Here is a 17,902-nt window from a genome sequence, read left to right as displayed (position 1 = left end):
CAATCCCAACCCAAACCATTAAAGAGTGAGTCAAGGTGTCTAAGATACATAATGTGTCCATATCTATTTTGGGAGTCAGAAAGAAGAAAATAAGGATCACGGGTAAGTAGCCGATAATTGTAGTCACCAGGAAGATCAAGACTATATTGAAAGCCCTCTTCTTGATCACGTTGGATTCCTGCCTCTCTCCTTCCCCTGGTGCAGGGCGCTTTAGAACCTTGAGAATTGATATGCAGCAGAAAGAGTTGACAACAAAGATAGAAGAAACAGACATTGCGTACAGGACCATTGATATTGGATCATAAAGGCAAAAGAACATTTGGACCACAGAAATCACAATGCTATGCAGCCAGATAAAACAACAAAAGCTCATCTTGTACCTAAGGGTTTTATACTTGAGATACAGCATGGGGTGTACAACTGCAAGGTACTGTTCTACACAGACAGAGCACTGGAAAAGAATCCTGGCCATGAATATCATGTCGCTGACTTCTTCCACTATGTATGAAACTGTAGTCATGAAGTAAAAGTTTGTGACGATGGAAACTGGCCCCAGGAATCCAAAAAATATCTCTATGATGACCAGGTTGAACCCAGACACTTCCATCCTGTCTGTCCAGAAGGCTGGAGAGGATTTCATCAGCCACAGCACCATGGTGTTAACCGGCAGAGAGATCAGAATATAAGGCACTAGTAAAGAAGAAAGGACGATGGGGTGCACACAGAAATCACAATCTGTGATTTGTTTTTCTCTTGCTGTGAGGTTTTGCATGTTTCCTGAAAAGTATGAGGAAAAAAAGAGAAATGCAGTAAGAAAAAGTGCATGATTAACATTCTTGACGCAACTGAATTCTGAATTTCTTATTGACTAAAACAGATCAGTGGGTCCCTTAATTCTTGTTATCAAGGTTAGCTATTCTCTGTACATACGCTTAATGTTGTTATTTACTTTATTTAGCATATTGTTTAGCATATTGCTTGTAAGGATCAATAAAGTATAGTAATTGGAAAGCACAAACCTTGTCTTGTTCTGAGTTTGTTGAAGTTGATTCCCAAATGTACAGTTGGAGCTCCAGCTTTGATCACATCCTTCACAAGATCTGTCATCACCTAAACCTCAAAAAACAAATACTGTTAATAACAATTTGCTTGCATGCAAAATCTGCACATACAATCAATTTGACTAAAGATGGTTTGATTTTAATGAGCTCATTCTCTTGACATTTGGCAAATATATTTAATGAAATAATGAAAAAGAATGTATTGTAAGTAAAACTTAAGCTGATAATTGTTGTATATAATGTTAGGTACTGACAGGCATAAGTTGTACTTTTCTATGCTTGCATCTAGAATGTAACTGTAGACTTAAAGCTGCAGCTCTGTTGGGGCAGCTGAGGTCATGTGACCTGAACTGAATGACAGCAGTCACAGCAATGTATCTTTCATTGCACTATGAATAATATGAATGATTCTTTTTGTTATTCAAAAGAAAAATTGATTAAAAATGAAGGCTAGGAACCGACCAGCAGCATCATTTTCAAATAGTATCACTGCGGTAGTGTCTTTTTATATTTGATAATAAAATGGCACATAAATTGAACTATCATCTCATTTAAGTCTGGGAGGTTATTTAGCACACAACCATTATTGCCACTGAAATTCATAATACAGGCCCAATACATTATATGGACTTTTCAATACAGTATTCTTTTTTTCTTACAAACTTTGTTTATTAAGTTTTACATGAAAATACATTAAATTTCATTACAAAAAAATAATAATATCCAAAACAGGTATAAATATATATGTACATATACAAGAAACATCCTCATTATCAGAATACTGTTTAAAAAAAAAAAAATTAAAAAAAGTGACAATCAAAAATGTTACACACAAAAACAGCATACTACCTCAGAAAAAAAGTACCCTCTCTAGCAACATCTCGAGCCCAGTGAATATGAGAAGGTGACACCTGAGACTTCCATTTAATTACTATTATTCTACTGGCCAAAAAAGTGGTAAAAGCCTGGAGGTCTTTTTTAACTGCAGAGAGAGTTGGTAACATAGGAAAGACTCCAAACAATGCACCAAAAGTATCAGGCTCAACCTTTTCCCCACGTATTACAGATATTATTTAAAAAACTTCAGTCCAATATTTATGCAAAGATGAGCAAAGCCAGAGCCTATGTATAAGATCCGCAGGTGAATGCTGCCATCTGTTGCATGCAAGGGACACCCCATCATAGAACTTTGACAGATGGGCATTAGTTTAATAGGTGTGATGAACCAATTTACACTGAATTAGGCTATGCCTCGCGCAAATAGAGGATTTATGAACTTGTTTTAAAATTTCTGCCCAAATATCCTCTGATATTGCCTTCCCCAGATCCTTCTCCCATATAATCTGGAATTTAAGGAGTCTAGACTTAAAGATACATTTGGTTATAACTATATGAGATGGAGCCTTTTAAGGTTGGGACTGGTGTCAGGAAACTATCTAGAACAGAATTGTTAGGTAGGTGGGGAAACATGGGAAATCTGTTATGAGCAAAGCTTCAGACCTGAGGATATCTGAAAAATGTTGCTTAGGAAGTGAAAATGTGTCTGACAATTGCTGAAAAGAGGTGAAAATGGATTCTCAAATTATTTCACATCTGATAGACCAATAGAGATAATAGCTAAATTTTCAAACAAGGTAATTAAAAATAATTACATAATTAGGAGGAGATGGACTTTGATCAGAAAGGTAAAGGGATATATAAAATTCCTTAAAAATATTATTAATTTCTAAAGGGTCAGTATTTTTACCTGAATCTGTGTTGATCTGAGAAATGTGACGCGACGTAGCCATTTGTTGCAACTTCAATACAGTATTCTTGAAATGTACTGTATGTCATACAATACTGTGATCTGAGATTTCAAAAATCTCCCACTGCTCTGATTTGGATGGAACTGTGTCACACTGTGTTGAGGAGTTATTACAATTACACTAACAAGTAATATTGCAGCAAATGAGGATCAGCATTAAAATCAGCCTAAACTGAATATTTTTCCCAAAAATTGGAGGAAGAATGTATTTCAGAAAAACATATCTATTAAGTTAACTACACTGAGCAAAATGTAGGTTGCAAAACCCAACATTGTGGGTCATTTAACAGCTAAGGCACATTGTGTGCATTGACTCTGTTCTTGGCAAATTCTGGGTAACACTGTGTGGACTCTGGTGCCCCTCCTGTGGTTAAATAGGGATGCTTTAACTATAGCTGTGGTAACATGCTTCACTTTACATGACACATTTTACATTTTTCAGTATTAAACTAAAACCTTTCCCTAACCTTAAACATAGCCTGCAAGTGAAGGATGCAATCATGTAGTAGCTTTAGTTGATGTAAGATGGTGCCACACTCCCACCAATAAAATCAATTTTATTGTCTTAGAATAACAGTGTTAATGTTCAAAGAAAGTCATTTCAATTTCATTTCATGGCACTTTTGGGCCTGTGTTTAAATATCTTTCTCATCCTTGCCATCATTTTGGATACATCAGATAATTTACAGCAAATCATGTATAGGTTGTCAATGTCAAGTTTATTTATATTTAAAACAACCACAGTCAACCAAAGTGCTGCATAACAGCAGGAATAAGAGAATTGTGGCACAGTAAAATTTAATCAAGGGGCATTCAGCCCACTGAAGAGAATGCCAATGAGAAAAAGTGGGTTTTTAGCAGTGACTTATGTTTCTGCGTTTTGGCAGATTGTGAAATTAATCTTTATTTAAACACGCTGGCAATGGGGGATGGTAACACAATGTGAATCACATAACTCTTACTGCATTGTTGGACTGACAACAATATATGTTTTGTTTTATTTATTCCAAACAAGCTTCTTCTACCACTTGAGGACTAATGGTCTTCTGCAAACATAACATACTGTATAATTAAAGTTGGCATTACTTAAGATCTGTTAACACAGCTCTACATTTTCAGGATTATTGGTCACTGTGTGAAAGGGTAAAATATTATATGATGAACTATGTGTCATTTAGGCTTAATTTCCTGTTGCCTATACTACATGAGTTACATACTGTATTGATGCAGCAATACATTTAGCAGAGAATATTTTCAGGAATATTGGACATTGCATGTAGTAGAAGAGTATCACTTCATGTGTCCACTATGTGACGCTTAAGAACACCCACTAATTATAAGTGTTGACCACACCAGTACATTTCATGCAAATAGATGATTATTTTAAAAATTCTGTTTAATTTTTTTCCCTTCTATGTGTTGATGAGCATGAATGTAGGGATAAAGGAACATTATTAGACATGAGAATAAACCTGGAATATAGAGGGTTGAAATGCACATAGTTTGCAGTACAGGACTGAATGTTTTCACTTTTCTCCACTAGCTAAAGTAGAAACACTGGTCACTCATATGCAGCTTTGCAATTCAGATTGCTTTGAATTCCTGTGCTTTCCAGGAAATAGACAACCTCACAATCATCTAGACCTTTCACAAATTCGCCCTTCTCTTTCCCAGTAATTTTGAATTTCTCATATGGGGGGATGAGCACCTCTTGCTCGTTTTCCCTAAGAGTCGAATAATGTTTCAGGTAAGCACCTGAACAGGTTTTAATTTTAAAACAGGTCTTCGTACCAAATCTGGTCAGTGTTGTATCGTAAGAGCTGGAGGTAAAATACCCAAATCTAACTATTTGGTTGACTTTGCCACTAAACTCAGCCTTGGTTCTACGGTAAGTAGTGTGACAGTTCATATTATTATTGAGGATCTGTATGGCAGATGTCAACCAGAAATGTAAATAGTGAAATCGGAAGGAAGTGTTGTATTCACTCATTTTGGTCCGGACTGCTTCATTGAAAATGCTATAAAATTGTTCATATTCAGAGGTATAAACACAGATTGCTTGCATATGATCCTTGTTTAAAGCCTTATCCACTGTATCTTTGTCATTTAGTTTCTTTTTTGCACAACGTTCTGCGTTTTTCCAGACCTTTGCAAATTTCCCGGTGTTCTCTTTTGTGAAATATTTGTCCTGGATCATTTTTGACATTGTTCCATTGCACGTAAAGTACATGTCATCAACAGCATTTTCAACCATGGTCATTGGTATGATCTGGCTTTCTTCTTGTAGAGTGAAGATAAAACTGATCTACAGGGGAAAGGAGAAAAGGATCATAAAAAAGACACAGTCAGGAGTGATAATCAATAAATGCTTAATGAGAAGTGTCACATAATCTGTCCATTCATTAGTATTTGCAGAGTGCTATCCTAAATTGGTAGTGTAAAGTAAACATATCGCAAAGTAATTCTAAATCAATTGTGAGCAAACGCAAAATAAAAATTCCCAAAATACCTTAAAGTAAGTTGTTAGGAGATCAATGCAGAATGCACATGGACTAGAAATCCCCTGCTCTGAGGTTGTGGAATTTGGCTGTTTGGGTGGTTACTGTATTGTATGTACTATTACGTCCTTTTACCAACTGAGACTAATTTTTTCACACCTGTAAGACAATAAGTACATTTTTTGTTATAGAGCAAGTTTTCAGTTTAAAGGACTGGCGCATCATAACTTGGATTTCACTTTTGTGGGTTTGATGTTCAGTTCAATGAGTTATGATAACATTAAACTCACCTGGTTAATTGCTGGGATATCAGAATTTATTTCTTCAAAATAGGTTTGTCTAACCTGTAAATTAATTGAAAGCCTGCATTATTGTCTGACTTTTAATGTCCTTAGGCTCATCTGACTGAGCATTTATTGAAATATGTCCTTGTTCCAAGCTTTTTACGTTATAAATTAGCATGCAGAATGCTCCACTCACCCTGGCAGAGTCCACAAGCAGCATCCAGCCAAGGAGCAAAGACAGAGGAGCAAGAGTCAGCTTGTTACCCTTCATCACTACGGATAGGAAAACAGCTTTTGAATTTAAAAACAAACAGTGTTTTATATTAAGATTAATGTATTACAGCACATATTTGTATCACAAATGTATCAAACATTCAACATTAATTATTTTTCTTCTGTCTCTGAAAAACATAAGTTTTAATAAAGAACCAAGAGTTATGTTGAAAGACCAACTCACCTGTCTTCAATAATGGGCACCAAGTGAATCCCTCAGATCAAAGGCTTTGATCATAGAGCAGGTCCTCTGCATGTGTTCAGGATTAGTGGTCACACATATATATACCTGATCTTACCAGCTATAAAAGGACATATCCACACACACAGACTTTCAATTGGCACATGCAGTTTAGTGTGTTATACATTTGCATTTTATTGTCAAGGAAGGGGGTAGTTTTTTCTTATGAACATTCTGTGGCTTTGCAAAGGAAATGTGGTTGTTGTTACCAGACGCTGAGACATTTCACACCTTCATTGGGTCTTTTTAACTGCACAAACTGCAGCAGCTTATAAATCAGTATAAGAAGAGTATACCTGTATATACATTGGGGAATTCTGTATAACAATTAAAACCACTGTCTAATGAAAATAATATGTAATATTTGTGAAGCAAGTGAAAGATTCACCTGTACAACTGCTGACACATCAAAACTGCAGACAGAATCAAACAAACCGCGAGCCATGTTAAATAATGTATAAACAGGTAGGACAACAGTACTTTAATAAATTTGTGTTCAGTCAGCTATAATTCTTAAAGTGTTTTTTTTTCTTCAATTCACCTGGTGAATTAAAAGAAAATTGAATTTAAGTGCAAGGATAAGCAAGTGTTCCTGCAAAGGTAAAGATAAAGCACCTCTGAAGTACAGATGCCATGCGAGTTTTGGATGATGGATTGTACTTAACCTGCATTTAAGACGGTCCTGTTCTTATAGCCAGTGATCAGGGATGCAACATCATTGTGAAGATCATCCTTAAAAATTCTGAACCAGTGTAAAATATCTTTGTTAACAACCTACATTAAATCACATTGGATGAAGTCTATAATGGTGTTCTGATTGTTATGGGTGAATCCAATACCTTCATGAAATAGTGACACTTGCAGAGATTAGAAATGTCCTGTCCACTACAGTAACCAGAAGTTATTTGTGTGATTGCGCAGTGGTAAAAGAGTGACTGGTATATACAACAACAAATGGCTCAGTTTGAATGTGCAAGATTGAAACACAGCTGCCTTTTGTTTTTTGCTTTAGCAAGATCTAACCTCATTTCCTGTGAGAAGCCACAATACCCTGCATGTTGAAAGCATGGACAATGCAAATAAATGTGCATGGACAGTGTTAAAGTATGTGAAAACACACAAACCTATACAACCTTTACTGATTAGGTAACACAATGATTACATTATTATCTATAGAAAAGAACTTGCATTTGCTGTAAAGGGTCTTAATATATTTTATTCATATTCTTCCTAAATAGTTTTCTTTATATTCACACATCTTTCTTCTATGGTGATATGTTTTCAAATTGTGTATGTTTTATACTTTTCTGTACATTTTTGAGATATTGATTGAAATACACATTCTGTTGCAATTATAACATAGTCTGCATGAGAAAATGTGTGTCTTAGGTGGCATGTGCCACCATATGTTTACCTTATGTTTAGGGTAGGTTAGATCTATATCACATGTTCTATAATAGAGTGTGAGTTAGCCTTAATTAACTTGCCCCCCAAGGTCTCCCAGAGTTATTCCTTTATCATTTAAAAATGATTTATTTGTCAGTCTGTAATGGGTTACATTACTTTAATGGCTGTTTCATGCCAATAATGTTGTCTGTTTGCAATGGAATGTAACACAGTATTTACAAATCTATCATCACTGATGTTTGGTTACAGTCTTAAACTACATCAACGTTATCAGAACATGTTTATGTTATAGGATTTCAAGAAGTGGCATCATCCAACTATTATAAACATTATCCAATGATAAAAAAGGCAACAGTAATAGTTGATGAAAGAAAGTTTTAAAAGGGGAGAGCCAGAAGTTTTAAATCCGTCAGAAAGGGACTTTGAATAAGATTAACTGAATGTATGGTATTATGTGTAAGGAGAGAATAAGGCTATGAGCAAGCTGGGGTTGTGGAAAATAACAGGAGACATTGGTATGTGTTTTGACTTATGTAGCTCTGCTTGTGTGTTTACTTGGGTGTGTGCATGTCAGTCTCGCTTTTTTTGTACAGAATTAAAGAACTCTTTTGCCATAAGTCATAAGTCTGTGTCATCTAATGGCGTTGTTGGCAGGATTTGAAATAGTTAAAAAGGACGATTGCACCCTGTCTTGGGTGACACTCTCATCTCTGCAGCTGCAAAAAGGTGAAGAGATCTTTTTGATCTCAACATGTGTTGTCTCGCCTAAGCCTGTTGTGGTGGGTAGTGTCTGTTACTCTCCAAAAAGAATCTTAAAAAGCTAATTATAAATTGATCAAAGACTTAAATGACTTGAGCTAAACTGATCAATGTCAATTGGAATCATTTGCATGCATTAATCGTGTCAGAAAAATCAATACAGCTGTACAAGAAACACAATAAAGAATTACAGAATTACATGTAGAAGAGACTTTAAAAAAGGAAGTGAGAGAACTAAACTGCAGTGTCGATGTAAAGGAGGGGTGTGCGTGATGACAGCAGTGTAAATGCAAAAAGTCATATCGGCAGGAGAGTGAACGCAAAGGTCATATCGCCAGGAAATTGAATGCAAAAGTTGTGTAGCCTGAAGAGTGAACTTAAAGTGTTACTCTGTGAATATATGTAGAGAGATTAGAAACGTCCTGTTCACAGTGGTGTATTGATACAGTTGTTCTATACTACAAGTGTTGCTGGAGCTTTGATTTTCCCTTCTCCATGCACCTTGGAAGTAAGTAAGTTGTGCCAGAAACCTCCACCCTGGTTCTCAAATACCGTGTCCACTACAGTGACAAGAAGTTATTTGTGCAATTGCACAGTGGTAAAGGAGATTCAAGCAGTGAATCAGCTTCATGAGTGATGGGGTCTTACATCTATAAAATATTTTTTTTTTAAATGTGGCCCTCATGCTCTTCTGCAGAATTGTGCTAAGAGGAGATATGATATTTAAGCAGATCAGTGATGAAGAATTACAACACATTGTGAAACTGATGCCACTAAATCTTACACACTGGTCCTTTCATGTTGTCATCCATTGCATCAGTACATTATTTACAACAAAAAATGTAAAAACACTGATATTTAGTATCTGTAACCTAGTCACTCACATTAAATGGAATATGGCAGAGGTGGTTGTTACAGTCTCTGCTCCAAATGTGGGTATGTTGCTAAAAAAGAGCATGACTTGCAAACAGAGTCAAGGAACACTGACAGCACCAACAGAAGGGAATGTGACTAAAAAGATACTAAAAGATATACACAGATAGATCTAGCCATTTACAGGTCTAAAATAAGAAAAAAAACAATAATAAAATACAAAAAAGGCTGACCAATAAATAAGTAAATTAATAATTTCAATTTATGGTCTACATGAGTTGCCTTCTTTGGTGGATGGAGTTAAAAAAGGCTGTAATTGCACATAATTCATAAAGGGGTTAAATACATGGATGTTGGACCATATTAACTCAAATATATTTGACTGTGAATAGAAGCTCTTCGTCAAACGTCATCATCACTGTGGCTGTTTCTGCTTGTACTAATTTCTAACAGATCTGCTGAAGAAATAGCCCCAAATATGTCAATATCTTGTTGTTTTGACCAGTTTTTATTACCGCTAAAGAAAACTTGTGGATTTGCTTCCATTTCCTATAAATTCTTCACAATAACATTTCTCCCAATGGAGGAAATTTAGGGTTTACATCAACAGTAACTTAAAATGTCTCTGACGTGGATACCTCTCAGCAGGCTTCCGGAAAGCTGGCCGATGAGAACAGGGTGGGCTTTATGCAGCCCCTCCGGATAAACTGTATGGGTTTTTTGGTAAATAAGGAGTTTTTTAAAACTGTGAATCATGCTACTCTAGAGAGAGAGTGCAGCTATCCTCTTCCATAAGATAAGATGATTATGTTGATATATATGTATATTGCACAGTTGAACTGAAATAATAGTATACATGAAATACTGAGATTGCACAGTAGTGAACATTAAAAAGTGCAGTTTGTCAAATTGTCCGGGTTGTGGGGGACAGCAGTGCTGATTATACAGTCTGACAGCTGCCGAAATGCTGCTTCCCCAACAGACCACCCCATAGAAGATGGCTGATGCCACCACAGTGTCATAAAAGCTCCTCCGGAGTGCCCCCTACACTCTAAAAGATCTGGGTCTCCTGAGCAGGTAAAGTCTGCTCTGGCCCTTCTTGTATAGTCCAGTCTAGTTTATTATTCAGGTGAGCACCTAGGTACTTTTCTACACACTCAGAGCTTTCTCTTCTTCTTCTTCTTCTTCTTCTTCTTCTTCTTCTTCTTCTTCTTCTTCTTCTTCTTCTTCTTCTTCTTCTTCTTCTTCTTCTTCTTCTTCTTCTTCTTCTTCTTCTGCTCATTCTCTTCCTTGCTGTTGCAATTATTTTAGAGTGCAGGAGTAGGTTACCATGTTTTATATATTTTAGACATGTGGGGCCAGTCATGTTAGCCTTATTAATACAACCTATTTCTTATTCATCTTATTTCACTTAATCCCTTCTGAAGTCCTCTTGTGGTTGTCAGAAGAATTGACTGCTGTAGTCATTCTCAAAAGGCCATACATAAATTCACAGGTCTCCTTGAAGCTCAATCTATTCAATTTCAGGTATTACAGAACTGTATATTATAATATGTCCTTTAGTCCACTAGATGGCAGTATGCTCTATGTAATATACCTTAAATGTGTTTTGAATGTTACAGGCAATTTCATGTAGCACAGAAAAACTAGTAACCCATGTCAGCAATGCAGATGGAGCAGTAGTCTGTTGGCTTACTTCATAAGCTGCACTGGTGATTATTTTCCAGACAGTAAATGTTGTCTTTCATCATTTAACTATTATGTGCTGTATGTTATATAAGTTGACTATAATATGCAGCAACTACCCTTATCTGTAACTGTCATCCCTCACCATTGTTTGTAACTCTGTCTTACATTACCACATTTTTGTATTTCATTCCTTCCTCTGCATGATGCCACGGATGCAAAGATATAAACACGTATCTTGCTGACAATGTAAGGGAACAGTACGGTTTACATGCCACTGTCATATCTTATGTTATCCCATGACCCTTTGTTTACATAGCTGTGTTCAGTTAATCTATACATCTAATGAAACATCAGCAGATAAGGACTGAACTGGTTGTTATTGTGTAGTTGCAATCACACCCTAGATAAAGAACACCCTCAGTTCACCTATGGGCTCCCAGAAGAACACTTGAGAACAATAACAAAGGAACAAAGGTCTTGGATCGACTTTTTTCCTCTGCAAAACCTCCCTGTAGTGAATGGGATTCTGGCAGCTCTGTGGGCTTCTTTCATGTCTTGAAGGGCCCTGGAGAGCCCTGCTTCACTGTAGGAAAACCCCACTTCTACTTGTTGCTGTCCCGCTCCAAAACGTCCAACTACAGACCCACCTCTGTTTGTTTTTGTCATTGTTAATAACCGAGACGAGCTTCCTATGATCAACAATATTGCATTGACCTCGACTCCATTGCTGCACAACTGATTTTGCTTTTATATTGAAAGTAATTTCCTGTGTTTATGAACAATTTGGCTGCTTTTCTGTTACTCATTAGTCATTAACAATATATAGGAAGGCACATGCCGCTTTTGTGTAATACTCTAAGTATGCATGACCATTTGTGTTTCCTAAGAAAGCATTTGTCATAGTGCAACCTGGATACCATCATGTTTATATCATACCCTATGAGTGCTAAACTAAGGCCATTGCTCCCTTAGGGTTTGCATGGCGCTGGTATGATCAAGTGTCCAGCTATGCCAGATCCTGATAATGACACATCTATCATACGGGTAGTTTGTTCCCTCACATTGTTTACCACATTCCAGATTGTTTTTTGGCACAATATTTTGGATCTTTATTACACAAAAGGGAAACCTTCCTGTCTGTAAAGGATTTCCTCTTGTTTTCAATTATCAAAAGGCGCAGGCTAAAATAATCCAGAGTTGCCCAGATAAAATTTTAGATCAGCAGAGTATTTATTTCGGGCAATAGCAGCAACAGTGGTTGGCCTTTTTTATTTGTTTTTTTGTGTGAAATTATTCAAAGTATAAAAAAATGGTATATCTTGGCCTTGAAGTAGAGTAATTATATGCATATCATGTAGGTGCAAGGCTATAAGAAAGCAGTATCAATGAAAAAAGGTAACACCTGCAAAATTCTGACCTAACAAAGTAGGATTGAAATGTGCAGATTGAATTTTTTGGTCTTTGTGGCTGAAGTGGCCACAATAAAAAGGTAGATGTGGTAGAGGTATCCTAAATGAACACTGAATGAGACAGAAGAGTCTCAAATAAGCTTGTTACTAATAAGTTACTGGAATAAACTCAGCTCATTCACCTGCAGGGGAGAGAAGAATTAGACACATGTTCAACACATGAACTCACAAGGGGATCACAGGAGTAAGTGTGTAAACATTACCTTTTTAACTGATACTTGGCCTAAGTCAATGTCAGAAAATATGGCTCATTATCTCATTGACTGACATGAATGAACAATATGGCTTATATCTAGGAACATATAGTATATGTACAGACCTAGTGACTTATTTCATCAACATCTCACCTTACCATCCATCTGGCATCACAACTGCACATTATTTCTAGGGGAATTGACACTGAAGGAATAGTCCATCATTTTGGAAAGTACATTTATTCATGTTCTTGCCAAGAGTTAGACGAGATGGTCGATAACGTCTTCATGTCTGTGTGTTAAGTATGGAGCTGGGGCAAGAGCACCAGTGGCTTAGTGTAACATCTAGACTGGAAACATGTTAATTATTTGATCATCTCCTCACTCCAGCTTCATACTTAGCAAGGGTGGTATGTTTTGTCAAACTTATGGCTAGGAGGTGAATATGTGTATTAGCTATTTTTGCCACAAAAGATACTTTATTTCCTTTAGAACTCAACCCCATTGTGTGTGTGTGTGTTTTTTTTAATTTTTTTTTAGTATATTCAGAGTTGATCAATTTAATGGCTTATACTGTAGCGGACATACAGCTAGGAGATTTCTGGACTCTGCACCTGCTGATTGATTCTCATTCATACATTTTTTCACTCCGACTCTAAGCAGAAATGTGGATGCAAGGCTGGAGTTTTAACTTTTTAGTTGTAAATTTGAGATGGATTACTGAAGAAAACAAACATTTAGGCAAATTTGAGAAGCCAACAGGACTAAAGGTGTTAAACTGTCACATTTATCTAACAAGAGGGCAAGGAGCAGATTTGTTTTCTCACCTCCTGCAGGACACAACACTATCGGTTTGCAATAGATTTGCAGCTACCAGCTATTCTTCTCTGATTTATAACCATAGAAAGTGAATAGTTTTGTGTCTCTGGGGGGTTTCACGGATGGGAGCCTGGACCTCTGTACTATAAATCTTGGTGGCTGTGGTGGCCTGCAGAGAGTGGGCTTAGCTCTGAATCAGATTTATAATTAGAAACACACCTCGTTGCATTCACCGGCAGGAAACAGCCCGGGCCTCCATGTGTGTGCAAGGCATAGGGTTAACAAAGAGAGGAAAGCGTACACATGAGGCAGGCATGCAATGCGATCACAGTCTGGTATTTGAGTGCTGCAATCACCTCATTAGAATGTGCAGGTGGATTGGAGGGCAGGATGGAGAGAACCTATGAGACAAGGGAAATTCATATTGTACTGTATGTTTCAATAACACTTCACTAAAGATTGAGCTCTGCAGGTTGACTCATAGCCATGAGGGATTTGATTGTTGCAGTGCATTAACAATTCTTATTTTTAAAAAGGGTGTGTTATTTTGAACAGCCGTGGGCTACACCTTTGTTGTTTTTTAATGTAACCCATGTCATCAGTTTTTAATGCTGAACATGCATGTTTTATATAAAAACAATTAAAGCAAATCTGAGTTTTGGATATAGCATCTTTTAGGCTTTTATTAATCAGGGTTTGTTTTCAGTGTTATCAGTGAAGTTGTTCTTTTGTAACTCAGAAAGTTCTACTCAAGAAGAGGATGCTCTGCTTAGCTCTGCTAGTTTCACCCCCCGTCTTCACTAATCCCCTTTATATTTGTGATCCACTGTGTCTCCAAGGAAATTTAAAACACATGGGTCTGGGACAAACCTTAAGTCTGATTAGAAACCTTATATATTATTGATGGGAAATCCTATTTTGTATGTGAAAACAGTTACATTTGGTCCAAAGCCACAAAAGGCAGGAAATCCGTGCTTATACAAAATACACCCAACTCTTTCTGTGGGTGATTCGATAAGTACAGCAGTCTTTCAGTTCTGTGTGTTGTACTCGACACAACACACATTGTCTAGATTCAATTTGCAGAAGTTGGACCATGTAAAACACACTATGTTCCTATGACAGTGGACTAAGGGAAATAACAAAAAAAAAAGCAAGATTTCTATTGAAATATTGAGATATTAAGTCTGCAAAAACGGCAACATTGTTAACCATACAGTTAAACTGTATAAATCATAGGTTTTATATTTTTAGCATTTTAGCCTTAATCCCCATACATCCCACAAAATCATAGACACTTTGGAAATCTTATTAGAAACATAAAAGACGGACACAAAGTTAAATGAAACTTAAATCTAAAACATGCTGAAACAGAAGAGTGCACTCAGTAGAGTGCAGTCCTCCGCCTGGTGTGTGCAGTCAATATGGATGTAAAGATTACAAAAACATGGATTTATTCATCTTGTATATTATGCTTTTAGAAGATAATAACAAATGAAGCATGAAAACAAGAAATAATTGGTAGGTGTTTCGGTTCAAGATGAGACCCAACCTGTCTATGGATGTGGCCTTCAATAGACAGGGTAAACCTTGTTTTTAGCCTAGCTGATTGCATTTTGCTTTGCTTTAATACATATCCTAAAATGGTGAGAGTGAGACAATATTTTTTTGAATATTTTGAAATGTCAATACATCAGCAGAGCAGTCAATGATGTTATAAAATAGGGTTTTCAAAAACTGTGAATCACTGCAAACATTTGAGTTTTATTTGAGCATACAGTCATAAATGTGCACAAAAAAGATTAGGCTGATGGTTCCAGTGGTATTCAAGATTAGCTGCGGACAGATACACACCAAATGCATGATCCCCTCCAGACTTATGTCTGGCGGAGATTTTAAAAAGAGTATTAATTGTATTCACAAGTAAACAGATCCAGCACATTCCATTAAATATCTTAAACTATGCTGCCCTCTGCAATGACAAATGGCTTACAATGCATCATATCAAATTATTGGATGGATGTGGATTTTTTCCACATCGATTCAAGTTTCTTTCATGAGCTAATTACAAGTGAGAAAGAAAGGATTATTTTCTTTTGAAGGAAAGGAAAAAGGAGGGCTTGAGGGAGATGTTCTCTGTACAGCCTCACTAGTTTGGGAAGCCATGTTCATGGACACGCTTCACGCCATCCCTTGTTTCATCAATTGTTTTTATGTAGCGTTGAGTCCCACCACCCTGGCAACCCAGGCCAAGGCAAGACAAAGCACTCAGTAGTGGGATGTGTTTAAAAACAAAAAGAGTTAGGGATTCACTGGTTCACCCTATGTTTTTTCCAGTAATAGTGGAAAGGATATGTTGTGGGGTAACACAGGGTGAGGCTAGGGGAATCTGACAATAGACAATGGATAATCTGCATCACAACATCCATTGTGCTCTGGGGTGAAATGTCTCCTAGTTTGATTCACGGAGCCCAAATATTCTCTCCTTTGAACCGGTACCAAGTCTTCCTTTTTTCCCCTCAACGGAGCAGCATTCTTTCACCAGGGAATCCACAACAGAAAATGTTCTATTTTTGTGTTTGGGTGCTTAGAAAGCACTGAGGGGACATTTAAAAAATGATTTCCTTTCAGGAAAAAGAGAAAATGTACACATCCTATTTGGATTCAGTATTCCCAAGTGATACTGGATTAAATATATGCTCCATTTATCCTTATAAGGGCCAATTAAGTTTTCCAAAGGCATACGGTATGAGACCTGTAGTCAACACATAGGGAACCCAGCAAAGTTCATGGGTTAAAATGTACAACTTTTGCACCTATTTGACACGCCAGGCGGTACTTCCCCTTTGTTGTATAATTTCCCTCACTAAAAAAACACATTGAAGCCAGCATGCAGGACAGGTTCTCACACCCAAAGTATATAGAATGTGGGCCATGCTACACATTTGAATTCTTTGAAAGCGATGCCTCACCCAGTGGGGGGTTCCTGCTGAAAAGAGACGAGTGACTCAGTCTCAGCCTCAGAGAGTAATACAGGCTGGAGGGACTTCTCTGCTACCAACATTATATCCCCAGTTTTCCTAGTGCCATTCCCAATCCCATTTTACACCCAAATGCTCAAAAATGCTGAAACCTGGTATCTCATTAGACAGGTGTCAGTTGCTTATGGACATGATTAATTGGCTTATTGGCTGTGTTTACCTTGGCAGCACTCATCAGACTGACAGTCTCCACTTTAGCACTGCGGGGGATTTCCTCAAGGTCAATCTCATCAATACTGAACAATGCCACATTACTGGAGGGAGGGACGGGGTAGTAGGAGGATGTGAGCATGGTGTGGGGTGCTAGGTGCCCTCTGGGTGCTGAGTGATGTAATCTGGTCAGCTATTGTAGCATTGCCCCTCGAGGGTTTAAGTACTTACCTGCACAATGAACAAGGCGGGAAGTGAGTGTTTTGGTATATCAGCATTTGGCAGGTTTATAGCTCAATCATACCATTATCAGCAGGCCTATTGTGTAAACTACAGTTTATGACATGCAACAGCTCATACAGTGAGAATAGACTGTGAAGGTAAATCATTTATAGGCTAGCAACTATAGCAAGAATAGAAACAATATGTGCAGTACCATGGCAGCATACATTTTTAGCCAACATTAAGTCTGGCTGCACATTCTTTTTTAAACATATTGTGTTTTGCCACCCAGTGATCTGCCCTGTCCCTTCATTATAGTCATAAAAATACAATAAAATACAAATGTTACTGCTCACACAAAGTGGCAGGTTTGACACAAAGAATACGCATGGTATTTGTCTTTAACTATTGCGGTGTGTGAATGAAAATTTCGATTTTTGCTTAGCCTTGTTCATGACTTCCAATTGACTGAAGTGCCATGTCACAGGTTTTAAAGTGCATGGCAACCTCAAAGATTTTTTTTTTTTTTTTAACTTTACATCTAAATTCAATCTCTTAATTACAAAAACCTAAAGGTATGTAGAGTTATTGTTTTTAAATGTTGGTCTTAAACTGGTTCTCTGCATCTGCAACTTAAAATGATTGAGTCCATCTGGTGTGGCTGTTATTTAAAGCTGCACTTATCAATATTTTTGTGGTAATTATTGGTCAAATATGTAATGTGAAAAGGGTCACCAGTAGTGTCAAACTCACAGAAATGATCACCAAACTGTACACTTGGCTTTATGGAGTGTTTTGGTGTCTTTAAGGTTACTGTGATTTTGCTGCCTGCAACTTTGATGTTTTGATTTAGTTTCAACACTCTCATCAGCACATTTTCAACAGAAAAGCTTTGAAAATCCCTACTACCTGCCCACCAACAGAGAAAGCAATGCCTCATTTGGTTTTGTCAGCTCCTGTTTTATCCTGAGTTCATTTTGGCTAGGTCAAGTATCTGTGCACGGTTTACATTACACTCTACTTACTGTTATACATCTAACATCTATAGAGAGAAATCTCTGCCAGAAGATAATCCATCAAAAACATGCTGGCTTTCCCAGAACCCATAGTTAATG

At 37.1% G+C, this 17,902-nt stretch overlaps 1 protein-coding gene across 1 annotated transcript; it reads right to left on the bottom strand.

The window, feature by feature from the left end:
• Positions 1-4,429: 4,429 nt before the first annotated feature.
• LOC133985762 (erythroblast NAD(P)(+)--arginine ADP-ribosyltransferase-like) lies at positions 4,430-16,707 on the bottom strand. Its single transcript, XM_062425468.1, has 4 exons — positions 16,576-16,707; positions 13,676-13,775; positions 5,847-5,923; positions 4,430-5,173 (listed from the first exon to the last, which is right to left on the bottom strand). Exons 1-4 carry the CDS (start codon positions 16,705-16,707, stop codon positions 4,430-4,432), a joined length of 1,053 nt encoding a protein of 350 aa, XP_062281452.1.
• Positions 16,708-17,902: the final 1,195 nt, after the last annotated feature.

This window comes from Scomber scombrus, chromosome 2 (assembly GCF_963691925.1).
Source record: "Scomber scombrus chromosome 2, fScoSco1.1, whole genome shotgun sequence".
Classification (NCBI taxonomy): domain Eukaryota; kingdom Metazoa; phylum Chordata; class Actinopteri; order Scombriformes; family Scombridae; genus Scomber; species Scomber scombrus.
This window is presented reverse-complemented; position numbering and strand designations above follow the sequence as displayed.

Excerpts from the sequence above, each read along its gene's own strand:
- LOC133985762 (XM_062425468.1), bottom strand. The coding sequence starts at position 16,707 with ATGCTCACATCCTCCTACTACCCCGTCCCTCCCTCCAGTAATGTGGCA. Across the intron at positions 13,776-16,575 it reads GTCTGATGAGTGCTGCCAAG|GTTCTCTCCATCCTGCCCTC; the intron begins GTAAACACAGCC and ends CTTGTCTCATAG. Across the intron at positions 5,924-13,675 it reads ATTGCATGCCTGCCTCATGT|TGATGAAGGGTAACAAGCTG; the intron begins GTACGCTTTCCT and ends TCCTATCCGTAG.